This window comes from Camelus bactrianus, chromosome 5 (assembly GCF_048773025.1).
Source record: "Camelus bactrianus isolate YW-2024 breed Bactrian camel chromosome 5, ASM4877302v1, whole genome shotgun sequence".
In the NCBI taxonomy this organism is placed as follows: domain Eukaryota; kingdom Metazoa; phylum Chordata; class Mammalia; order Artiodactyla; family Camelidae; genus Camelus; species Camelus bactrianus.
In genome coordinates this window covers 96,459,041-96,484,899 of record NC_133543.1, presented here as the reverse complement: position 1 = coordinate 96,484,899, position 25,859 = coordinate 96,459,041, and the positions used below count along the sequence as shown (strand labels likewise).

The 25,859-nt window shown below is 44.1% G+C and overlaps 1 protein-coding gene across 2 annotated transcripts in view; it reads left to right on the top strand.

Moving 5' to 3' along the window:
* The first annotated feature begins 353 nt into the window (after positions 1-353).
* PID1 (phosphotyrosine interaction domain containing 1) overlaps positions 354-25,859 on the top strand; it is a 209,574-nt gene continuing 184,068 nt past the window's right edge. The window contains exon 1 of one of the 2 annotated variants that reach the window (XM_074364440.1): positions 354-700. In XM_074364440.1, coding sequence (XP_074220541.1) covers positions 671-700 — 30 coding nt within the window. In that variant the 5' untranslated portion in view covers positions 354-670. Of the gene's footprint in view, positions 701-16,774; positions 16,917-25,859 lie in introns of those variants that run through there. The other variant, XM_074364441.1, reaches the window with a different exon arrangement.

Genomic DNA, 25,859 nt, shown 5'->3' with positions numbered 1-25,859 from the left:
GCCAGTCAAGTCCCAGGCCATTCAGAGATCCCCGCTGACTGGAAGCCTGAGACCCCAGGGAGCTACGGACGGCTTCTGGCTTCAGGAAGCCCCCTCTCCGGGTCCTTTCCTCCTCAGCCAGCCTGAGCCCTGTCCCGGACCCCATCCCACCCCCGGCTCTCTCGGGTAGCAGGGCCGCGGGTTCTGGCCTTCCCCACGCTCCCCTCGCGGGGATTCGGGGCTTGCCGCCGTGCGCCCCCAACCCTCGTGGCCCGGGATGCAGGCTCCCGGGCGGGCGCCGGCCCCGGGCATGCTCAGAGCGCGCAGGTCCGGGCGGCGGCGGCGGCGGCGGCGGCGGCGGCGGCGGGGGAGGAGGAGGAGGGAGCGGTCGCCGCCGCCGCCGCCGCCGCCGCCGTGCGCTCGCGGCCCCGGGCGGAGCTGCGCAGTCCTCTCGCAGCTGCGCCAGGACAGCCGGCTCACGGCCGTGCCCACAAGTTGCCGGCAGCCGAGCGCCGCGCCGCCGCCTCCCGCTCGCAGCCTCCTGCGCCCACCCAGCGGCCGTCGCGGGCTCCAGGACGCCCACCCCGCGGACCCCGACCCCAGATGTGAAGCGGGACCGCAGCACCTCGCCCCCCGGCGCGAACGACAGAGTCCCGCCGGCGTCTCCTCTACCAAACCCCGCGGCTGGAAGATGTGGCAGCCGGCCACGGAGCGCCTGCAGGTGAGGAGCACAGGGAGGCCGGGGGCCAGCCTGGAGGAGGAGGTGCGCAAACCCGAGGAGCAGAGCTGACGCCTCTGACCACTTGCAAGCATTTGCCCAAAGCGATCGTGTAAAACAGAAGGATTAGAACCTGATGCTGTCGGCATAGCCCAGCGCCGGGCACCCGGCCGGGGTGAGGGGGTGATGAAATTGACGAATGCATTGCTTCAGGCTTCACAACTTTTGGCTTGGGGGTTAGTGTGCTTGTTAGTATATACAAGGCTAGACTTTCTGACCAGCAATTTAAATTGCATTCCACACAGTTTACTGGTCTGGGGTTAGGATTTTTACATCCAGATTATTTTTTTCTTTTTGTCTCCAGGAAGGACAGAACAAATGATTTGTGAAAGCATCTGATGGCCAATATAATTTGGAAATATCAGGCTTCTTTTGGCTTGGTCATACTATGCCACTTATTTTATTTTTTCCTATTCGTTGGCTCTCTCCCCTCATCTGCTCTGAACCCCAAGTTCCCCCAGGTATTTGAAAATCAAAAGTTCAGTATAGCCAGGAATAGTTATGCCCTGGGTCATCCCATCTGAAGTTTTTCACTGCTGTCTACTGAAATGCCAGACTGCCTTTAATTTGGATTCTGAAGCTAGCAAGATGGGAAGGGGGTCAAAGTAAGAAACGGGCATTTTCAGAGAGGGGCTCATTCAGTGACAGTTGGGACCCTGGAATCACCCTGACTGCAGGATTTGCTGACTGCCTTCTCTCAGAAATATTCTAAGGAGGGAGGGCAGCTACTCTGCCAGATAAAATCCACGGAATCCTGCAGTTAAACTTTTGGCAGGCTCAGAGCCACATTGTTTCGTAGTAAACTTTGAAGAAGTGTTTAAGTAGTAAAATACAGCACTGTTGGAGGCTGAGTGCGTCTGAAGACTCAGGACTGTGGAGGCCAGGAGCCCTGGCTGGCTTGGGAGGTTTGTCAATGAAAATTCAAAGGGCCAAACACAGATTGTATCTCATGCTGGGAGAGGCTAACCTTTGCCCGTGAGTTTTCATACTGAGAACTAACCTACAGAGGGCATTGCTTTTAGCAGAAATAGACGCTCTACAGTCCCTTTCCAAGCCTCCCTGGGCCTGCAGTTTTGGGAAGTGGGTTCATAGTAAGAGCTTGAGACTCTAGGCCTATCCCTTAGGGTCTCAAACAGACTGAACAAGAAAAGAGATCTTTGGCTCTGAAGATAAGGAGGTGGGTGACCAGCCTCCCAACTCCCTCCTTTTCTTATTCAGAGGATCAACATCGGGCTCTGGATGATTGGCCACAAGTGATGTAAATGCATTTCAACAGTGGCATCCCATACCAGTCGTCCATGTGCATTTTTCCTTCAGTTCACGGCGTGAATTTATTCTAAAGGAAGGAGTAACTGAGCGGTGGGTAGAGAGTTCCTCGAACCAAGGGAAGGGGAGCTCTTGAGGTCCTTAGAGAGATGAGGCCAGAATTCCTGGCTGTGGCTTTTATGGCCTGGGAATCCGTGCCTCTGCAGAGTTTGTGGATTTTTGTCTCTTGAAGTTATTTCTACCGGCCTGTTTTATGTAGGGACTCCTGTGTGCTCCAGAGCACGTGACCCGTGGCAGGAGCTCGCTCTGGCTTGTGTTCAGCATGGCGATCGTTTCTTGCTAGAAACGTCTTCCTGGCTCTTCTGTGAAATGTGCACATGTGCATTTGGCATGCGCCTGGTTTATTACTGTATGCCTTTGCAATGCATTTTTAAAAATTTTTATTTAGCAATGTCATATTGAAAGAGCTGGGGTTTTTGGCTTTTGAAAGCTCAGGTAAACATGGCTTATCGTTGACTACCAGCCAAGTCACCGTTAGAAGGTACTTACCGACACAGGGCATAACTTCTTGCTCCCCAAACTTAAATTAGCAGACAGGCCTGGTTCTCTTTTAAAAGTATGCTTCGAGCTTTGTGATTTTAAAAGTGAGCCACAGGGAGAAAAATCTTCGTAGTCATGGCTTCTTCCCCAGTAATCAGTCGGCTCTTCTTTGAAACACAGTTTGTATGTTTTTACTTTTTTGCCCCTAAAGGAGCGAGTTGTTGAGGGTGAGGTGGTGAGTGAGTTGCTTGTAATAATATTTTATTTACATTCCTTGTGGTTGTTTTTGTCACGGGCTCTGTTTGCTGTCTGGGATTTTTTCCTTCCCTTTTTTGCCCTCAAGGCACCACCGTATAGGAAAGCTGTTTCCGACTCCTCCGTGAGTGAGGTGCTTTCCTGTGCCCAGATGCTGTGGCCATGGAGACGGGATGGAAAGGGTGTTCTGTGCGAAATAGTGATGACCTGCACACTTTAACTGAGTCCAGCCCCACCCTCCTCCTCACACAAATCCTTTTAACCTTCTCCTACAACCTCATTCATATTTTTTTCTCATTAACTTTTAATGCAGACATTCTAATTTAAATGAGCTTGAGTGAAGACAGTGCTTCAGGGAAATGTTCCCAGAGCTTCGTAACAGGACTAAGGAGTCAATTTGTTGTACACATACCTAGAAACAAAACGGATGAGGGAAGAAAAGGACATTTTTCCTGAACTGACTTTATTTGTTCTAATTAGATGACACCCATTCAAAGGGTATGGGGCCCAGGGAGTGGGGCCGAAATTTGTTTAGACCCAGCAGTCACCCTCAAACTACTTTGAGTCCAGGGAACAGTTCTCTTGCTCCGGAAATGGTACCTTTGATCAGGTTGGATGACCGGTATCAAAACCCACTTCTTTGCCAAACAAAATGATGCAGATATTTTCCGATTTGAAGTTTTGCTGTTTGACCCAAATCCAGTACAGGCGAAGCGACCTGTTGCCCCGAGCAGGGCTGAGCTGGGTCATTTCTCATTCAGTCACACAAACCGCGGCAAGTTCCTCTGCTCCCCTGAATGTTAAAACTTCTGTGGCATCCCACTCAAGCCCTCGCCGGGAGCTTCTGCCATTAAAAATATAATAGGATCAAAAAGGGTGTGAAGATTTAAATTACCACTCCAACTTTTAGAAATGAATAAATATGAATTCTTTCCTTTTTCCTTCTCCTTTGCACAGCAGATTTTTTTTTTTTTTCCTTAGAGGGGCTCCGGGGAATTACACATTTTTAAAGAAGCAGATTTGAAACATGCTCTTCTCAGAAAAGTGAAAGGGGACTCTTCAGTAGAAAAGAGGCTAAGTATTGGTTTTTTAAAATAGAGATGAGCTTACTTCTGGCCTTGATAGTTTACAATTTGCATGGGTCGCCCAGTTGTCTGAATTATTGGTGCTGTACTAGAAGGGAAGGTTGATTCATGAGAAGTGCATTCCCCCAGCGTGTGTCTCCGGTGAGCTACCAGATACACTTTTCTGGAAACCTGGAAAGGAAGAGAGCAGGAGAAAGATGACTGGAGACTGAATTTGGAACAAAGGATCCAAATGCATCCTGGTGTGTGGTGTAGTTATTAGGAAAACAGAGGGGAATGTGGTGGTAGAAAGGTAAGGGAAACAAGTTCTAGAAAGTTCTAACCGTGGAGTCTGTGTGTAACCATCTTCTCATGAGGCTGTCTATAAAGGTTCCAGTCATTTGCCCATTTTCCCTGAGATTACAATATCTCTGTGGCAGATCCAGAAAACAGAACTTTTATGCATAAAGCTGGCTTCTGGCTTCTCAGCCTGGACCATGCGTTCTCCCTCATCATTTTCTTTTTCACTTGCATTTTGGTCAATGGCTGAACATTAGAACCTCTAAGAGGGGAGGGAGGAAGGGTAGAGAGGAAACCAGGTCCTGAAGAATCTTCTTTCGGTTTCTTGTTAAACTTTTGGCTGATAAATAGATTGACGTTTTTCATTAATTAATATTTGGAGATTTTAGGAGGTAAGAGTTCTTCTTCCTCTGAGACTCTCTTGCCCTTTCTCTGCCTGGTCACATCGGTCTGATCTTGCCTTGGCTTGGAGGGTGAACTGCTCTCGACTTATTCCTCTATTATTATCCACGTCTACTTTTCCCTTGGGAAGGGAGGTGGAAGAACCTTGTACAAGATTGGCTGGAGACTGTTAGACCAGACCCATGAGGCAGAGAGAAAACCTTGGCAAATCTGACACTTTTCCAGGCAGACAAAATTGATGGAAGGAAAACAGAGCCAGGCAGATCACGACAGTGGTGGCTTCACATGTGACACGCGCTCGGAAGTCCTATTTGAATTGTCTAGCTCATGTACCACCCGTGACCATTTTTATCCCCATTTTATAGATGAAGAAACTGAAAGCCGGAGACTTTAATCTGGCCAGGGTCCAGCCGCCAGACGTGAACGGAGCTGGAGTTTGAACCAGGCGGTTTGGCTTCAGGTCCTCTTCACCCCTGTTCTGCCATTTGGAAGGGTCAGGGATGCAGGATGCGCCACAAGTTTTGGGTGATGTTGTTTCTAATAAAGAGAAGGGGGACAGTGCTGTGCTCATCAGCTCAGAGAGGCCACTGTCATATTGCTTGTTGAAGTGGTGTGGTTGCCTGTGCTGACTGAGGGCTACCCAGCTTTTGGTGGCCCGGATCTCTGGGGGAAGTGAGCTGCTCAGTCATCCTCAAGCTGAGATTCCCAAGAGCCATTTATTTGTCTTTTCGACTAAAGCGCATGACATTTATCCAAACTAGAGACCTTGAAAGCTGGCTGTACAGCCTGATCACATCTGCAGTCATTCCCCATTGAGACCAAAAATGAGGGGAAGGGAGGGAGGAGGTTGGAGAGTCCAAGAGCAATTGCTTAGAAATAAGCAATAGCTGCTCTTACAGACACACAGGTCTCTCACTCAGCCAGTTCTGCATTTTGCTGTTCTGTTCATGCCCCATAGTAGGTAAGCACAAAGTGTTAGGCCTTGGCCTTCATGAAGAAAATTTGCACTTCATCATTAATTTGAGGTCTCGTGGAAGCAAAATGCTATCTTACCCCATTGGTTCTCTCTCCGAGTTTGTCAGCAAAATCTCTACCAAATGACTTGCAAAATGCTAGCCTTCAGCCAGGACTCCCTGCCCCTTGGTTATCCATTGCCTAATGGGGCCGTTTCATGTTGACTGTACTAGCTTATCTTGGAGCATTAGGCAACATCTGCATTTTGTTTGATGTTCCAGGTTAGCTCCCCTCCCCACCCCGCACTGACTCCATTCCATCATATAAATCTGTCCCAAAAATTGGATCCTGGAGCAGCTGGCCCTAGGCTGCCCCACGGCTACTGGATCGGGCTCCCTCGTGCAGGGCCATTTGAGTCCTCGAATAGCCGCAGTTCCGGGACTCGTTAGCGGTCAGCAAATAAAGCCAGTCTAGAAACACTCAATGGCTGCAGTGTGCTTCGCTCAGCCCCCTTGGGCACAAATCTAAACGGCGGCTTTGTATGAGTAGAGCAAGAAGAAATAGCTGAGAGTTTGTCTAAGGACCTCCTTAGAGTCTAGTGGAATTAGTTACTATCATTTAATGTTAACTTAAAAAAAAAGTTTTGATCCCAGTTTAGCTGCTACCCAGTGATAAAGCATCAGAATATTCACCAGGTTCCAACTCTCAGGCCAAGAACTGGAAAAGGGTGGTGTCAAGGATAAAGCACAGACTTGCTTTGTGCCTGTGGCATATTTCAAGGCTACCAATGAGTCAGCGAGTTCTCTCACTTATTACTGACGCCATGTGGGTCCCTCATCTTGCTGAGGTGTTCTTTCCCACGTCTGATGGCCCAGGCCTCCTCCTCCTTGCCTCATTTGTTGTAACTGAGGTCTTAATTTGATAAGGGAGCTTCCAGCAGTGAGAAAAATATCACCTCCTTCTGCTCTTTGAAGCCCGTGCGTGAGTTGACTCTTATTATTTGTACTTCTTTTGGCTTTCCTAACTGGCGTGGCTCTGAAGGGACTAAGATTCAGATTCAACAGATTCAAACCCTGGTCTCTGTGTTACTCATTGCTGTGCGTTGAGTTGTTTCCTCCCAAAGATGTGTGGAACTCCTAACCCCGGGACCTATGAATGTAGCCTTATTTGGAAATTGGGTCTGTGCAGATGTGAGTGAGTTAAGGTGAGGTCATACTGACTAAGGGGACTCCCGTCCTTATAAAGAGAGACTTGAAGACACAAAGGAGACGAGAATGGAGAGAGGCTACCACAAGGTAAGGGAAGCCAAGAATTGCAACCACCAGGAGCTGGAAGAGTCTAGAACCTTTAGGGGGAGGATGGCCCTACCGGCACCTTGGTTTTGGAAGCCCCGCCTCCAGAACTCTCAGAGAATCTGTTTCTCTTGTCGTAAGCCACCCCATCTGTGGTGATGCATTAGAGCAGCCCTTGGAAGCTAACACGCTGTGTGCGCTCGTGACACCTGTGGCCTTTGACTGTTCTGTCACTGTACTTCCAAAGGCTGGGTGTGCCTGGCTCTCCCGTCCTGGGACTAAATCAGTGTGTCTATGTGGTATGCTTTTTTTGTGCTGAGTGTTTGGTTTATGGTGGATTTAAAAAAAAAAAAATGAAAACAGACTTTAGAGAACAATTAAATAGCTTCTTCTTTCTCCCTCATTGAGTTGACTTCTGGTCAACTTCCTGGGAAAACAGAGCAAAGGCCCAGAGGAACGTATGCCCTGTGGCCAAGGGACGGCCTCTGGAAAACGCAGTAAATGGGCAGGCTGGTAGTTAAAACTATGGGCTGGGATGTAGAGGACAGTCACTGAGGGCAGATCTTAGTGCCACTTCTCCTGACAGGCAGGACCGAGGGAGGCCCAGGGTTCTGTTCTCAAACCAACCGGGGTTGCCAGCCTCTGGGATTTGCCTTTTCCCAGTTAGGACCGCGTGTAGAATGATGCTAAAATCCATTTCCAGTCAGCCTCCAGGACAGCTTCAGAGTATGTCTGGTTGATTATTTGTAGCTGGTTGGGTATTTTGTTTGGTTTTTGTTTTTCACTTGGTAACTGTAGGAATTATTTTAATGAAGTACCTATTCCTATTCAGGAACTCAGTTTTAAGACAAAGCATAAGTGTCATTAGGAGTCATAAGACTCACTTTCCTGGGCCAGTTCTTCTTTTTATTTTATAAAGTAAAAATTTAAAAAACCTTTTTATTGAAAGTATAGTTGATTTCCAATGTTGTGTTAGTTTCAAGTGTACAGCAAAGTGATTCAGTTACAGAGATGCATATGTAGATATTCTTTTCAGATTCTTTTCCATGATAGGTCATTACGAGATATTGAATGTAGCTCCCTGTGCTATTCTTGTTGTCCTTGTTGAAGCTCCTCTGTTTGATACAGTAGCCAGGCTGGCACAGAAGTTTCCTCTCCTGGGGAAGGTAAGGAGGCTGGATCACTGCACAGCTGCTCTTGGCGTTTGCACTTCTTTGAGTGAAGAGTCACTCAAGGTTTGCAATGCTGTTTGACTTTTTCCTCTCTTCCTCAGTAGGGAGAGATGCTGCCTGGGCAGGGAAGGGGGGTGGAAAGTTGCCAAGAGAAAGGGGCTCCTTAATTGTTATCCTTTCTTAAGAGCAGATCCACCCTAAGCCTTTCATGACAAGCCCTTCCTCGTGGTTTCTCAGTAATTGTGGGTCTGAGGATAAACAGGCAGATTCCGTAGCCCCTCCTGCCCAGCACACGCTTTGATGCCTTTACATCAGGAACTGGCCTTTCTGCAGGTGTGCGCGACATCCTGGTGTTCGAGCCACCTACCGTGTGGGACAGTAGAAGCTGCTGTTTACTCTCTTTGTCTTCCAAGGATGTTCCCTCGGTGCTGAGCTGGGGCTGTGGGACCAGGTACTGATGAGTGGCTATGTGGCTTTGAACTTAACTTCTCGGTAGCTTAGTGTATTAGTTTCCTGGGGCTGTCGTGACAAAGGACAAGCAGGGAGGTGTACAAGCTGGAAGGCGTTGAGTAACAGGAATGTATTGTCTCACAGTTCCGGAGGATGGACGTCTCCAATCGAGGTGTTGGCAGGGTTGAATCCTTCCGAGGGCTGTGGGGGAGAATCTCTTCCAGCCTCCCTCTTCGCCTCCAGAGGTTGGCTGGCCATCTTTGACATTTCCTTGGCTTGTGGTAGCATCACTGCAGGCTTTGCATGGCGTTCTCCCTGTGGGTTTGTCTCTCTGTGTCCAAATTTCCTTTTTCCTAAGGACACCACTGGTCATCTCAGACTAGGGGTCCACTCTAGTCCAATATCATCTCTTTCTAACTTAACTGATTATATCTGCAATGACCTGTTTCCAAATAAGGTCACATCCTGAAGTGCTAGGGGTTAGGACTTCTACATATGAAGTTTTGTGGGACACGATTCAACCTATAACACTTCGTGTGGGAGTTTAAAATTTTTTTAGTATCCTTCATATATCAAAATAATTCTCTCTACCTGAATCAACTGCCAAAAGGAAAAAAAAAATGTATTTTCCAAGTGGTGGCCTAGATGTGTACTGGAGTGGAGTGGAGGTCTTCCACATGTCAATGTCATGGCTACTATTTTAGACTTGATTTGATTAAAAAAATTACCAAATAATTTCTGCTTAGGTAACAAACTAACACATTAGATAGTTTAAAAGTGTACAAAGAAGTTAATAATCTTGTCTCTCCCCTCATTCTCAATTCTGCCCTCGAAGGAACTTTCCCTAGGTTTTTTGCAAACACATAAAAATATATATATATACACACACTTAGGTTTTTCTCATGTATTTAAATCATATAATCATTATATGATTTTTTCTTCACTTTACAAAATGTTTCTTAGGTTATGTCTTCTGGTCAGTACATGTTGCTCCAACTCATTCCCTACTCCCTGCGTAGAATTCTGTGATGGAGCTGGATGGTAATTTATTCAGTCCTTTCTCTGAATATTTGGGCTGCATCCATCTTTTGTTTGTTTGTTTTTCTCCTGTAAATAATACTGCTATAAGGATCTGAGCACTGTCCTTGTGCTTGTATTTCTTTAGACAGAACTGGTAAAACTGGTGTTGCTGCCTCAAAGAGGATGCATGTTTTAAATTTTAGTGGCTGTCAATGAGGGCATTTTTGAGAGTTCATTAACGTGATCAAATGTTAATGTGGTTTTGACAAAAGTGTGAAGAAGAGTTTGCTGGAGAAAGGGTAGTCCTTTCAACAAAATGATGCTGGAACAATCTATTTGCAAAACAACAGAATCAACAGCATCAACAACAAACCCCAAACTTCAGCCCCTGCCTCGTACGTGTCCTACACAGAGATTCCCCCGAGATGCGTCCTAGACCCGCGTGCGCCATGAAACCATGAAACTTCTAGACAGAAACAGCAGAAAGTCTTTGTGACTTTGTATACATCTCTGTAAACATTACTACAATCAAAACTTTCTTTGGGTTGGGCAAAGATTTCTTAGAACAATGACAAAAACACATACAAAAAATAAAAATTGGGTAAATTGGACTTTATTGAAAATTGATAACTTCTGCTCTTTAAAAGATATTTATAAGAGAATGAAAAGATAAGACAGACTGGGAGTAAAATACATGCAGATTAGGTATTTATAATAAAGGACTTGTATCTAGGGTATATAAAGGACTCTCAAAACAAAATAACAAGATAAACAACTGGATTAAAAAAACAAGCAAATGATTTGAACAAAGAAGTTATATGGAGAGGAAATAAACACATGAAAAGATGTTCAACATCATTAGTCAACAGGAAAATGTAAATTAAAAGCACAATGAGGTACAGAAGAGCTAAAATTAAAAAGGCTTCCACCATATCAAGTGTTGGTGAGGATGTGGAGAAACTGGAACTGTCATACGCTGCTGGTGGGGATATAAAATGATTCAGAGCAGAATTGTAGCTGCCTGAGCCTGGAATAAAAAGAAGGGACTTGAAAAAGGCTTGAGGAAACTTGGGGGATGATGGATGTGTTCAACGTCTTGATTATGGTGATGGTTTCATGGGCTTACATATATGTCAAAACTTACGGAATTGTGCTGTGTATTGCATGCCAACATACCTATATAAAGCTGTTACAGTGCACGTGAGATTTTCACTGCATGCTGCACACAGTACTAGGTTTTGGGGAATTAAGTGATACATAGTTTTTTCTCTCATTTTTGCAGATTCTCTGTAGCTTTCATTTTCTTTTAACTGGAAATTAAAATTCTAACCCAGAATGTAAATAATAAACTCTTATGTTTTTCTTAGACTTGCATTCTCTCCTTTTCACACATTTCTTCATTTAGTTCTTGAGATAACATTTTCCATCAATCTCAGTTTTCCCATGGATCTGAGTGAAGCTAGTAGTTGAGCAAGGGAAGAAATCTAAACCGAAAGATGGAACATTCAAGGTGATCCTTTGCTGATTCTTCCTCGTTCAGGTTGACCCTTCCTCCCATCCTCCCATCCGCCACCTCTTTCTAGCATGTTGGTTTTCCAACTGACGTTCCTAGTTGGCCCAGTCCTCTGTGGTTCTTTTTAGCTCTGTATCTCAGCTCCTGGCTCCTGCCCTAGTGGCTGGTCGATTCAAGAGATTTTGCTGTTGAAAAGGTGAATTTCTGGGATTGTGACCCCTGTGGCTGGCCGGGCCATCTTCCTGCCATTTTTCTTTCCCTGGTAGAAAACACAGAGAGGATACAGGTTGCAAAACTGGTAGTGGGTCTTGACTCTAGTTTGTGGGTGTAACATGCCTAGCAGATATAGGGTCTGGGGTTCTTATAAACAATTCCTTTTCTCAAAAAAATGGCAACTACAAAATTTAGATAAGATGGAACAACTTTACCAATGGCCATTGAACCTTAGTAAAAAGCTACTGAGAAACATTCATGAAAATAACTTCAGTTTAGAGAATGTTTTTTCCCTCGCAGGGAGGAAAACATGAGGAATTTGACTTAATCTCTTTTAAAGTAAAGAGCAAGGAATATAAGACTTTGTTCAATAAATACATAATGAGATCATGTGACCTATTTTCCAATCTGAGGTCCTGTTGGGGTGATGAGGACACTATTAATAATTAACTGGAACAGCAGGTGCGAACTGTGATTCAGTCTCCTGGCAAACCAGGATGCGTGGTCACCCCTAAGTGTGGCATGTGAAAATGCTAGACTTCTGTTCCTATGTTCACTTTGGGGGTGGCAGAAAGAAATGAAATGGATTGAGGTGTGAGGGATGGCAGATGGGCAAGAAAGCTAGGAAAAGGGGACACGGGGGAGTTGAGGGGGTAAAAGATGTGCAGACACAAAAAGAGGAAGAAAGGGGAGAAAGGAGGAAGTCACATGGGCACCTAGCGCCGTCCCTGGCGGGTATGCCTGCTCCAGAGAAGTTAGCTGTCTGTCGCGTGCTCAGTGCAGCTGCTGGCTATTGGCTCCTGATACATGATTCCTTTGAGCAGAGACATCAGATGCTTACACCTGCTCAGTGATGCTGAGTGCTTTAGTGGATTATTTGGCTCTATCGGAAAAACAATGCTTTTCAGATGAGCCTGGAAACTTCGCCGGGGGCTGGGGCGGGAAGGTAGATCCAAAGCCACAGGGGCGGGCAGTTAGGGAGAAATGGGAGGTGATGGGAGAATGCAGTGGGAGGGGGCATTTGTTCCAGGACCCACCGTGGACACCAAAATCTGTGGATGCTCAAGTCCCTAATATAAAATGGCACAGTACAGTCGGCCCTGTGTATCTGCTTATGCGGAACCTGCGGATACGGAGCCCGCGGACATGGATGGATGGCCGACTGCCTTTAGGCTACAAGTCAGGCTGCCCGTGGCCCATAGAGGCTACTGAATAGTGGAAAGACCAGGGGTTTTTCAATCAAGTGCCTGTGGATACAGATCTTGGCTGCTTCACTTATTAGGGTTTACTGCAGGGCCTCTGATTTTTTGGTTTTTTTTTTTTCAACTTTAAAGTGGGGATAATAACATTTAGCTCCTGACCATCTGTTGAGATGTGGAATACAGAGAGCCTAGCAGGTTGTTGGCAAATTACTGGGAGTCAGTAAAGACTAATTTCTTCCCCAACTTCAGATCCAAAGGCAAACTGAGAACAGCAGCATAGCATTTTGGAACCAGGAGGATGAGGAAGGTTTGATGTTTCCCAAAGTGTGTTCCGTGAAACACAGGCTCAGCGAGATGCTCACTGGAGTCTTGCCACAAAAGGTTCAGTCTTTGGATGGGTTTGGGAAGTGCTTGGTGAAGCCAGTGCTTCAGTTTGTCAGCTTTACGTTCAAGTTCTGTACTGAAGCACCCTGACAGCAGGTGCTCCTTTACAAAGGGACAGGGTTTACTTCCTCCCCTCGGTAGAAATGTATGGGGCATTGGCATCTTAAAGGTTACAAGCAGCCAGTGACTCAGACTCTCTTTGCTCGATACAGAACTTGAACTTAAAGTTGACAAATTGTGGGCCTGAGGTTTGGCTCTAGCCTGTAAAAATGTTTCCTTTGGCCCCTGTGGTGTATATAAAACTTTACAAATTAGTCTCCAGGATTGAAAAATTAGAGGAATTTATAATGAAAGCTGGACTTTTCTCTCAAAAACTGGGAGGGTCAAACCACAGGGGGCCTGGATTCTCACAGTGACCAAACCCATCCAAAGACTGAACCCTTTGTGGCAAGACTCCATTGAGCATCTCACTGAGCCTGTGCTTCACGGAACACACTCTGGGAAACATCAACCCTCCCTCATCTGCCGGGTTCCAAAATACTATGCAGCTGTTCCCCGTTTGCCCTTGGGGACCCCAGTCTAGTTCAGCTCCTTCATTTGGCTGATGGGAGAACTGAATCCCAAGTTCACTTAGGATTGGAATCAGGACCAGATCCTTGGTCTCCTGATTCTTAAAGGCCAAGGCAATAAATATGTATGTGGCTAAGTTTATTGTTTTAGCACTGTCCAGGCTCTCCAGAGCTCACTCTGGGAGCCTGCCCTCAGCCCCAGAAGCATCCTTGCGCATCCCGTCTTCTGCCCTTGAGCACGTGGGAGGGCTTCCAAGAGGAGGTGGGAGGCTTTGTCGACTTTTTAACCAAAAGCAGATCATTGTTTCCTATGTACCCCACGCCAAGCAGCTAAAATTTCTCATTGTTACGGTGTTGGCTCTTTTGGGGCATTTTCACTGCCAAATATTGGAACAGATTGCCTCCAACAAAAGGGGTAAATTTAGAAGGTGGAGAGTAGTTTTAAATTGAATGGATTTCCACATTTCCCTCACAGATTATAGATCTACGAAGAACCATTCAAACACTAGTTTAGGAATCCCAAACTGAAAGGCATCCGTAATGGTGGCAACGCTTTTATGATTGAAGATCCCTGTTTCCACCCAGAACACACTCAAAAGCTTCTGGCAGGTGTTTTCTGATCATCCTGGAAGCAGATTGGCTGCTGCTGACAGATAACCTTTCCAGGTAGGGCACCGTTCTACTTAACTCTACCCATTTCCTGTAGAGTTACGGGATTCTGATGATTTTCATATGGAAAGTTCTTGGAATGAACTCAGACAGTGGCTTGAGCTATACACAATGAATTAGACCTCCCACCCTCCACGATCTACTGGGTTCATGAAAGCAGAAATGCTGTGTGCTTTCTGGTTCCCCAGATTTCCTTCATCCCTCAGAGTTAGGGTATAGGTTTGACACAGTTCTCTAGTACTCTTGCATTTGACCCCCTTCCAATAAAAGTTTATGAAGTTTATTGATAACTACTCTAATAATTATTACACACTCTAATCAGAGCCAGAGTTAGGTCTGTCTGTCTGTCTGTCTATCGATCTATCCATACATCCATCCTTCAAATTTATTCTAATAGAATCTAGGAAAAAAGGAAAGGATGAGGTTGACTGCAGAATACAAAAGTCCTGGCCCATCTACGAGCTCAGAAAATATAATTACATGTTAAATACTTATATAGTCTTGAAAAAGGTTGACTTTTGGTTAGCAAGGAAGACAGTTCAAATGCTTTCGAAGTACTTTTCGATGAAAGCTACTTATACCTTTGAAACATTAAAATAAGACTGAAGTAAAAGCCCTCAGATACTAGACATATCATGAAGAGAGAGATTTAGTTGTATCTGAAAACCTAGACTATGGATAGCTACTGCTGAGCCTAAAACTCTTAGCTCTGAGCTTCCTGGCAGCCTGAATGAGAAGAGAAACATGATGAGTTACTTGGCCCTCATTACTTAATAGAAGAACATCAACTCATCTGGAGCCCCAAACTTTTTTCTAAATTGAAGACCCTGGACATTACCATGTGGGACATCATAACACAGACTATTGAGCAATAACATTTTTTTTGCCAAAGTCGCCCTTAGAAGTTGAAGAAATAAACAATTCAGTAGGAATACAAAGACTGTTTATGTGAGTTAATCTCTGTGTCTTTTCCTGCCTGTCTTCATTTCTCATCTTCTGGAATCAGCGCCCTGATTCTGCCTTTGGGAACTCTTCTACCTCCTGTGCAGTGGAGGGACTCCACTCAGTTCAGAGGGGACAGTCAATCAATGTCTTTCTTTAGCTGTGAAGTTGAGGTGTACCCCAGATGTCCAGATTAATCAGACAATTTCTCCCAGGAGTGGGGATCCTGAGCAGGGTGGCAGAAAGGCTGAAAGTAGCCCCATACTAGTAATTCTGCTCCCCACGAGCTGAAGGACTCTAGTTCTCCTGCATTGACCCGGGAGCAAAGGGATCCCTGTCCTTTCTGAGCTTGGTTCTTCTGCCCTCCTTTTAATCCAGCATCACCGCAATCACTTATTATTATTTCTTTTTCTGCCTGAATGAGCCATAGTTGGTGCCAATTTCTTGCAGCCACAAAATGCTGATTGATACACAGGTGGATTTTTGTTTTTCTTGAGCGCATTGGTATTCAGTCTTCAAATTCTGTTTCACAAACTGTGATGTATGGAGCAGAGTGAGGGATCCATGCTTGAAGGATCTCCAGGATACCAACTGGAAACCCACGGATGCACTCAGGTCCCTCCTTATGGGGACACCTTATAAAAGGTGTGCCTGCTTAGTGAAGAAAGGATGCAAACATTTTGCCCCCTGGGATTTCTTCTGGACACACCCTTTCTTTAGTAAGCGCCACTGAACAAAAATACTCCTAATTATCCTGTAGTCCTGGCCCACCTCGTCCATGTTCTGGTCCATCGCTGGAGAAGAATTTTTGTCCTCATTGTTTATAAGGGCGTAGCCCTGCTATTTGGCATCTGCTATAAATCTGAAGGTTTTTTATAACTTGGATGTCATTTTCATCTTCCTGCCAAATCTCTGCACTGAAAAAGCGAAGTGTCATGTTAAGTAATGATCCTTTTGCTGCATCCAAAACAAATAAAGTAATTTTGGTACACATCGTAAAGTGAACCCCTCTTGTCTCTGAGTCTGGGGTAGAAATGGTGTCAGGGACGCAAACAGCTGTTTGGGCCAAAAGAACCAAAAAGAAATGGTCTCAGGCTGTCTGAACCTCAGTTCTTGAGAAACATTTGTAATCGTTGGTGAAAAATGTGAATGGCTCTGCTAAGTTCACTCTAGGACAATGTGGATTCTTTAGTGCAGAGAGTTAAATACCTCCAACTTTGACAGTCCTGACCTTCTGAGCAGAGAACGTAATTCCCTAGTTTTCAAGACCTGCTTTGCCGCTTTGATTTAATACAAGGCGGAAATCTTCAAAACAAAGCGCTCTGGATGCAGGAAAAGTTCATCTGACATCAGTTAGCTTGGGCCTCCCCCGCCCCCTTCCCCAGCCCAAGCCCACCCCCTGGTCTTTTCTCTAAGAGCTTGATGCTTTGTAGAAAATGAATGGCTTTGCAAAAGTGCAAATTTGGGAGAGTGTTTTACAACCAAAGAACATTCAAATCAGGATCCCCCCTGTGGGAATCCTCTTGGGGAAACTGAAATTATATTTTAAATACTCATTAAAGAGCCAATATCTGTTTTAGGGTGTTGAGAGACTGTCTGAATGGTACAGCTCAGTGGTTTTCTGGAAGGAGGGCAGTCTAGAGAATGAAGAATACGGAATCTAAAAAGACTTCTAATTGATGTGTCCCGCTCTCTGCTCTGTGACTGGTAAACAGCACGGGCTCAGTGCCGATTTCGTTACTCCTTGGCCCAGAGAACTGGCGTTTTCCTTCCTGATGTAATTGAATGTCCTCGTTGAACAGAGGCTGACCTGTGAGATATGTGTGTGCTCTGAGGGGAGGGGATGCGTGCTGGCAGGGCACCCACGGACAGGGCAAGCATTCAGTGAAAACTTGGAGGGAGTGTTTGGGAAATAAAACTCGATTTGCAGGGACCTCCACTGTACCCGTGAGGTAGGCTTGCTCTGCGATTCGGGGCCACGTCTGTGTTTTCTCTCTTCTTTTATTTCTCTCCTCCTCCTTTCCCTACAATTAATGAGAGTGGAGTTCTTTCAATTCCTGCGTTTCTCTGAACTCTTTGCTAACTGCTGAGTCTTTTAGACAGTTTTTTATAGCTTTCCCAAGGGGCGATCATCACCTGTCCTTTCTCCTATTTTCCTGTTTCAGCGATGATGGGCTTCTGATTGGCAGGAAGTCACAGCTGAAATGGACAGAACCAACTTTGGCTGTGGCTTCAATGCCATTATTTTGGGGGGTTCTTTTTTTTTTTCTTACTTTTCTTTCCTTTTTTTTTGCTTATGGTTAAGGGGCATTATCTTTGCATTAGATAGTCATCCAAATCCATTTCTTGGATTGTGGCTGAAGAGGACAAATGGGTTCATTTTGATATGAAAACAGGAAGAAATGGATATATTGTTGATTTCTTGTAAAATGCATTAAAAGTTCTCTCTTGGAACTCAGAAGATGCCTGCCTTCATCATGTTAAAGAACTGATGCTGTTGATATGTATATTTTTATTTCAACTCTTGGCCCCTCTTAATAGGAAATTTAACGTTGACGTGAAGCTCTTAATGCATAATGGTAAATAAGAAAATGTGTGCCAGAGAAAATTATTCTTTATCTCTTGGATTTCTGTGGGCCTGTCAGACTCCGGAGAAATTTTATGTAGCATAACAATTTCATAAGTGTTAACATTTTTTTAACTTCACATAAATAGGAGCAGAAGCCTGCTTCAGGAATTTAAAACTAGATTAAGGTTGGTCAAAGCAGAAGGCGAAGCCATGGTTCCGTTATAACTCATATCCTTGGGGTTCTGAGCAGCGGGCTTAATAGTGGAATAAACTCAACAAAAATACTCTTTCTGTGGATGAATAATTCTTGACCTGTGGATCTTGGAGCTCCAGAGGGTCATGGAATTATTTCAAGATATCTATGAACCTGATGTGAATTATGTGTTTCCTATAGACTCCAAAAATACACCATGCCAAAAATCAACTACTTTTAATATCCTGCATGCTTTATTTAAAGCAATATTTATTTGAAATCATTATTGATTCGTAGTGGCTTGGCTTTTGGACTTTATGCATATTTTCAGTTAGTGGGTACACCAGAGTCAGTGCGAGTTAACAGCATGTTGGATTTCAAAAGGATAATGATATTTGAAAGAGTTGGGTGCTGTAGATTTGATGAATACCAAATACAGGGGTGAAAAATAGGCCGAGTGTCTGAGACTTGTCACCGTGCTTCTCTTCATGTCCCTTTCTTCCAGGTTTTACTTTCAACAAGTGTTTATTGACCTTTTATTTTGGGGTGAGGAGCCACATTAAGTTCTAAGGTGGATCTAAAAAGAGGGGCTCAAGAAGGTTGCAGTCAGTTAAATACTAATGAGACGGTTGTTATCACAGAGGAGACGTCCATCCTCCGATGCTGTGAGAGACAAAAGATGAGGGCCTTTGTTTCTTTTTTTTTTTTTTTAAGATAGATCCATCTGTTTTTATTGAGTATAGTTGATATACAATGTTACATACATTACAGGTGTACAATACAGTGATTCACACTTTTAAAGGTTATACTCCACTTAAAGTTATTATAAAATATTGGCTCTACTCCCCGTGTTGTACGGTACATCCTTGTAGCTTATTTTATGCTTAATAGTTTGTACCTCTGACTCTCCTACCCGCTCCCTCTCCCCACTGGTAACCACTAGTTTGTTCTCGCTATCTGTGAATCTGCTTCTTTTTTGTTATATTCACTAGTCTGTTGTATTTTTTTAGGTTCCACATGTAAGTGATATCACCCAGTATTTGTCTTTCTCTGCCTGACTTATTTCACTTAGCATAATGTCCTCCAAGTCCATCATGTTGCTGCGGATGGCAAAAGTTTGTTCCTTTCTCTGGCTGAGTAGTATTCCATTGTATATGTATACATAGTCTTGATCCATTCATCTGCTGATGGGCACTTAGGTTGAGGGCCTTTGTAATGAGTCCTTTTTAAGGAATGTAAGCGCTTTCACTCAAGTTTTACTCAGGAGGATTCTGACATCTCAGGGACGAGGACTGTGGCACGTGGTCACACATTGCCAAGGGAAGAGCAGATATTTTAACTCGGCACATTTTTGCCCCAAACTGAGTTGGAGTTCTGTTGCTATGGCCAGAGGGAAGAATGGCAGGCAATGCGTCATCTCTACCACAGGTGCTAAATTCAAAATAACAGCGGACATGAACGATCTGGTACCCCAGACTCTGACTCTGTGCATTTCTTTATTTGCCTTAGAACATTCATGCTTTTCCTCCCTGTGGTTTGATGTAATCATACTGAAATCCGTGTAGCTCTCTGGCTTGAACACTCAGTTGCTGCTGGTCTAATACAGTATGAGATGGTTTTCTAGCCCATCTTTCAGTGAAAGCATTTTGTCCAATGGCTTGTGTTGAGAATTGCCAAGATACTAAGAAAGGAATGTGATTACAATGAAAATCACATCTGAGTGTTTCGAAGTTTAAAAGTTTTATGTTTGTTTGGACAGAAGCTATTTGGCTAATTTTATTTGGGAAAATGTCATTTGGTTGACATTGCATATCCTTTTTTTTTCCCTCCTCTTTCTACACACTGGTTGTGAAAAAATTGTATGGAATGTGGCCAAATGAACTCAAGTGTCAGGGATTAGGCAGAGCCTTTTCCTCCTTCCCTTCTGTGGTTAGTGTTTGAAAAGAAGTGTCCTTATCAGATGGTAAGGAGCTGCTTGGAGTCTTTGGTTCAAGTTCATATATGATCTTCATCTCTCTCTGCATCTTTTGATGCATCCTGGACCATTTTCCACAGTTTTGTATGTTTTGGTATCTGATGTCTTTGCTAATGTTGTTTCCTTAGTTTGAAATATCCTTCCCTGCCTCACCTTCTCGCTCTGCCTGGGGGATCACACTCCTGCGATACAGATGAAACGGACTCTCTCCTGCCTCCCCTGATCTCCAGTTGCCATGAATCTCTCTCTTCTGGGTGTCCACAGTTTGTTCTTGTGTCTCAGTTATCCTCCTTACCTCATTCTGGCTTTTCTTTTTATTAGATTTATGTGTGGACTTCCATCCTCTCAAAGCCTCCAAGCTCTAGAGGATGGGGACTAGGTCTTTGTTCCTCAGTCTGTGTCTGATTGTACCTGGTGTAACGCTTGGAATATGAATCTGGGAACACAGTACAAGCTCAGTAGGTATAATTTATTAAACAGTGCTTCAGTGAATTAAAGATATTTTGTAATTTACTTGCCATCTCTCTTAATTTCTGTGGGAGGAGAAGAGAGAGGTAGTATGTTACGTGTATCACTGTAAGTCAGTGAGGATCCTAAGGGTAGAGCCTGTCTTTTGTATTGAAAGAAGGGGGGGGGGTGGAGAGACTCTCTCTTGTGTTTATCTTTACTGCCAGCTATTAATGGGGAGGCACGCGATTCTGTGTGCCTGTATTAAGCTCTTTGGAAAATGTCCTGGATCTCCTTGACATTTGAGTCAAAATGTCATACATACATTGTATCTCTCTTGTGACTAAGTTCTTGCCTGCTTACTGCCGGGATATTGTCTTTGTTATATTTAATCTCAGGAATGCAGGAGATGTCAGCAATCAGGGCTGTTCATAATAACCGATAATTAGTTGAAAATATAAAGAGTAGAACCTGCCTTGTTTAGAGTTCCGTCTGTTTCTTGGTAATCGACTTGGTGGAGGGTTAGATGGTAGGAATTTTCAGGTTGCTTTTCCTTAAGTAAGATACAGTGGACTCCAGTTGGGCATCTACATCGGGAAAATTGGAGGCATCTGGGCATGTGAAACACGTTATTTGTTGTGCTAGAAAATTCTCAAAGATAGTTATTTCCAAAGGATACGGAAGTGCAGAAACCAGCTTGGCTTCCATTGGCCAAATATGGTACCATGTTGAGCCTCAAAATAAATAACAGTTTCTGCGGATCATATATTCGTAAATAAAATTAGAATCTATGAAGCCATACTGATAGAAACAAACCAAAAAACAAAGAAAGAAATAGGTGATGAAAGAAAGTTCTTCCTTATAATAAAATACCAACTAATAAATAAAGCAGGAATGATAGAGTTGGAAAATCACGATTTTGGAACCATGATAGTAATAATCAGTCCAGGCAAGAATTGTTAGTGAATACCAAAACTAGCTGATGAAACAGGATATTTACATACTCTCAAAAATGTATCTCTCAACATTTATCAATTGAAAAAGAGAAACGAGTAACTTTTCAGCAGAGAAATAGGGGCGGGGAGGTATCACCTTAAACAAATAATCAAAGTTAGCGTCACCCAGAACGGGGCAAACCGTTACCACTTGCTTCTCGTGCGGTGCTCTGAGGAGGACCGCTTGCACACTCACTCTTCCTGTCCCAGGGGCATGTATTCTGCAAAATAACTGGCTTGCCCTCTTCAAAACTATCAATGCCAAGAAAGGCAAAGACAGACCAAGGTACTGTTGCAGATGTGACAACCAAATGCAGGGTGTGATCTTGAATTGGATCCTGAACCAGGAAAAAAAAATTTCTATGAAGGATTTCATTGAGATGGTGATACATAATTTTCCTATGGTTAGACAAGAGAATATTGTTGTTCTTGGGAACTATAACCTGAGGTTTTTGGAGGTGAAGGGGGAACGACTTCTGTGGTCTGTATCGTATTCTCAAATGCATGTGAGGGGGGGATGGGAGGAGGTAGGGAAGAGGGAGATAGAGAGAGAAAAGGGGGGAGAGGCAGAGTAGGAGGGAGAGAGAGGGAGGGAGAGAGGCAGGAGGACGTGGAGAAGGGGAAAAAGAAAGGAAGGAGGAATTGAATGAATGAAAATGAGAATATATTATACAGCAAATGTGGTTAAGTGTTGATGGTTGGGAGATCTGGTAAAAGATATAACTATCCTTTTTCCCCCTGGCTTTATTGAGCTATAACTGACACATAAACATTGCATAAGTTTAAGGTGGTAAAAACATGTTGATTTGACACATTTATAAATTGCAAAATTGTATTGCTGCCACCTCCATCCCTTCACATAGTGACCATTCCTTTCTTGTGGTGAGAGCATTTACGGTCTGCGCTCCCAGCGACATTCAAGCATGTGATACAGCATTGTTAGCTATCATCACCATGCTTGAATTAGCTCCCCAGACTTGCTAATCTCACCATTGAAAGTTTGACCTTGGACCACCAATCTCTCCCATTTCCCCCACCCCTCATCCCCTGGTAACCTCCACTCTACTCTCTGAAGGTGTGACTGATCTTGCTACGTCTAGCAAATTTGAAATGATTTTAATGTAAAATATTAAAGGAAAATGCATCTGTATATGTGCCCACGCATGTGGTTCCCAGTGGTTTTGGGGAGCAGGGGTCCCTGGACTGTCCAAGCACGAGGGCGGGGACTGTTCTGCTTTGCTTCTCACCGCGTATCCTGCGCAGAGCTGGGCAAAAGCAGGCAGCTCAGAAATATTTGTTCGACGGTTGCTTGTACCCAAGGGCCTCGAAGTCCCTCAGGCTGTGCAATATTGATCTTTGCATAATTGCAAATGCCAGTTGCAAATGCTTTTTTTTTTCTTCTATTTTCGGGTTCTTTTGGTTATATAGTTATATAGAGTTATGGTTATATATAGTCAGTCATGGCCATGGAACAAGTTAGTTATAGCCAGAGGGACGTAAGCAAAATGGATCGTAAAGGGAGGATTCCTCCTTCTCTGCCCCTTCTTCCTCTACTCTTGTGGGAATATGGATGTAATGGCCGCAGATTGGGAGGCCCTTTTGGATCATGTGAGGGGATCCCTGGGCTGAGGATGGGAGAAAGATAAGGGGCTGGATCCTTGATGCTGTGCTGGCCCGAGGCTGTTTCCTCCAGACCTCATTTCTGTGAGACAGAAGTAACGTCTGTCTTCTTGAAACCACTGCTGTTTTGCTTTTTCGTTCATTTGCAGCTGAGGCGAATCCTAAATGACACACTGTACTTTCTAAAAACCATCACTATGGAGTTTTTGTTCCTCTGTGGAGGTTCGTATTCAGTTCGTCCCATACATACATTCACTATGGAAATTCTCTGGCTTTCTTCTTCTTCTCCTCCCCTTCTTTTCCTTTCTGTTTTCCCTGAGTGGGCTTTTTCTCATTGTGGAAAGGATTCTCTTTCTGACTGAGTGGGTGGGTTAGTGTCTGTGGTTTGGGGCACTTTTCTGGCTGAGGGTGTCCTCCTTCTTCCTCGGTCATGACAAACCTTCTCCGTTTTGCAAATTGCTAACTGGGTCTGAGAAGATTGTGAGGACTGGCTTTCCTAGGAGATTTTTTGCCCCAGCAGACCCAGCTGGAGCCCCGATGTACAGAGGTAAGCACTTGGAATAATCAGAAAAAAAGAGGAAATTTTAACTATTTCCAGTTGCCAAAAACATTTTACTTCAGTTGAAGGATTCGGAGCAGGATTTTAAAATGCTCCTTCTGTCTGGTGAGTTTTGTTTAGCAAATCTTTGTCCTTTTTGGAATCCACTCATGTTTTGACTTGTTCAGTGGAGAGTTCTTCCTTTGAAACTGTTTATTGCCACTAAGGTTTGTGGTGTACTCATTCCCGCAGATAATAGTTGGGTGTGTGTACCCACAGCACAACGTGAACTGACGAGCTGACTTTCAGCTTGTTTTCTGTTAGACTGGTGTGTAAGCAGTGGGGCTTCACTCCTCAATTCCATGTAGGTGTTTCTGTGCACTGAAATTCAGGAACTTGAAAATGAACCTTGCAGGGATATTGCACAGTGTTCAGTTACTTCCTTTGAAGTATTTATTTTTTAAATCTTACATGAATGATGATTGTATTTACTTGCATAATTCCCATAATGTTATTTCATGACCTGGCGGCTCAGCTCTGTAGCTGGAAGCATACTCTCCTTCTGGTGGATGGTATTGACTGCAGGTGCCCTGGCTAATATAAATCTGAAAGATAATTGACAATCGCTTGAATGTGAAGGATTCTATTTGGCATTGCCACAGGAGAGGTTTTCCAGCTCCTTGAACTTCAGCTAGCCTGGGCAGGAATCAGTGATTGCTACTGTATGCAAATTTTTATTTTATTCCTAAAGAATAAAGGGAACATATCACTTACTTCTGTTACTCACATTTTGGTCTGCAGAACAAAACAAACAAAACAGCAAAGGAAATAACAACTAAACAAACTAAAAGCAAAATGCAGAGGGAGGCATGATAAAAATGACTTCGATACTCCCCCGGCTTAAGTGAGCCCAGTGTAATGGGAACATGGCAGGACTAGGAATTAGAACATTCTCATGTAGATTTCAGCCCCACTGGGTACTCGCTATATGACCTTGGGGAAGGACATGAACTTCTGAGGCTCAGTTTCCCCATTCAGTAAAATGAGTCCAATAATAGAATTCTTCTGAAGGTGAAATTAGATCACATATGTAGAAGTGTTTTGTAACCTGCGATATATTCCAGGACATTTCAGCAGTCAGCTAATTAAAGGAGGGGTTTACTTTTACCCAGACCTCCAAGGCTGATTTTCTTGGTCTGGAGTACCCTAATTTGTGCTCCAGGTAATAGTAACTATTAAGAATTCATCAGAATTTTTATGCAATGTGCAAAAACATACTCAGATTAAAATGAGTAGCATTTCCGTACCTTCAGGGTTATTACTGTTAGTGAAAACTTATGGGAGGGAAATTCGGCAAATAAAATAAGCCTCCTTTTCCTCTTGCATTTAAGCGCATGGAGACAACTGTGGCATTTGCCAAAAGGCTTGGGGTGTCACAGGAAGCATCACTTCACCTTGGCCCTGCTTGGAATAGAGAGGCATTTGTCCAAGAGAGAAGCTTTACTAAGTGGTGTGTTCAGACAACACAGAGAAAGGTAGTGCGAGAGACTTGAGCAACCGGTGGATTTTCAAGTGTGTCCTGGAGAAGATGCAAATGCCATAATTAATCTGGACACCTCTTTTAAGGGTAAAGGAAAACATGCCTATTGGCAAAGATGGGCTTTGATACATGGCAGATCTATATGTGGGACCTTGATCATAGACAATTGAAAACAAGTAATGAACCAATTAAATTAACTGAAGCTTCCGGGTATAGAGCCTTGGAATTTGCCAGGACAGTTTCCCTGTTTCTCTAAGCGCCACAGTGGCTCATGGCCATGGCAGATGTCATACCTCATACTCCCAGAAGCAAAGCATGGGTTGGGGAGGACGTTGCAGGAAAGCTCTGATGGGAATTCAGAGAGCGAAGTTTGGGAGAGGAGGCTCTTCTGAAGAAGTGAGAAAGGACGAGTACGTGATTTCACTTTTAAAAGAATGGAAATTGCTTTTGCTGATTAGACAGTACGTCGAGATTACGAGGATGGAAAGGGATATTTTGTGTTTGTTATAAACACAGTATTTGGGGAATACAAACTGCAAACCAAAAGGAGGAGGAGATAATTGATCTTCTTAGGAGAGATTACATAATTTTGACTGACTTAAAATAAAGAAAAATGAAAGAATTTTGAGGGATTGACCTTTTTTTAATGAGGTGTTCTGCGGAGTTTGAATTTTGGGAAAGAGGGTCATGAATATTTGTTGATGAAAACAGTCACGCGTGGTAGTTTTGAGGGGCTCCCTACAGACAGACTTCATCCCCAGTTGTAGTTTTCACAGCTGGTTGCAGTTGTTTGGATGATGGTAAGTCAGGGATACTTGGTTCTGTATCTGGAAAAAATGATGCCGGACTGCTTACGCATGTGATTGGAAAACGGCGACCGAGACTGAGGCTCCTTTGGGCTAGGCTGAACACGTGACAAGGAATTCCGATTCCCCTGACTTATATTAAAATCCCAAGTCTCATTGAAACAGTGGTTAAATGAAGTTGCACTGATTTTCTGTGGAGACCTAAAAAGTAA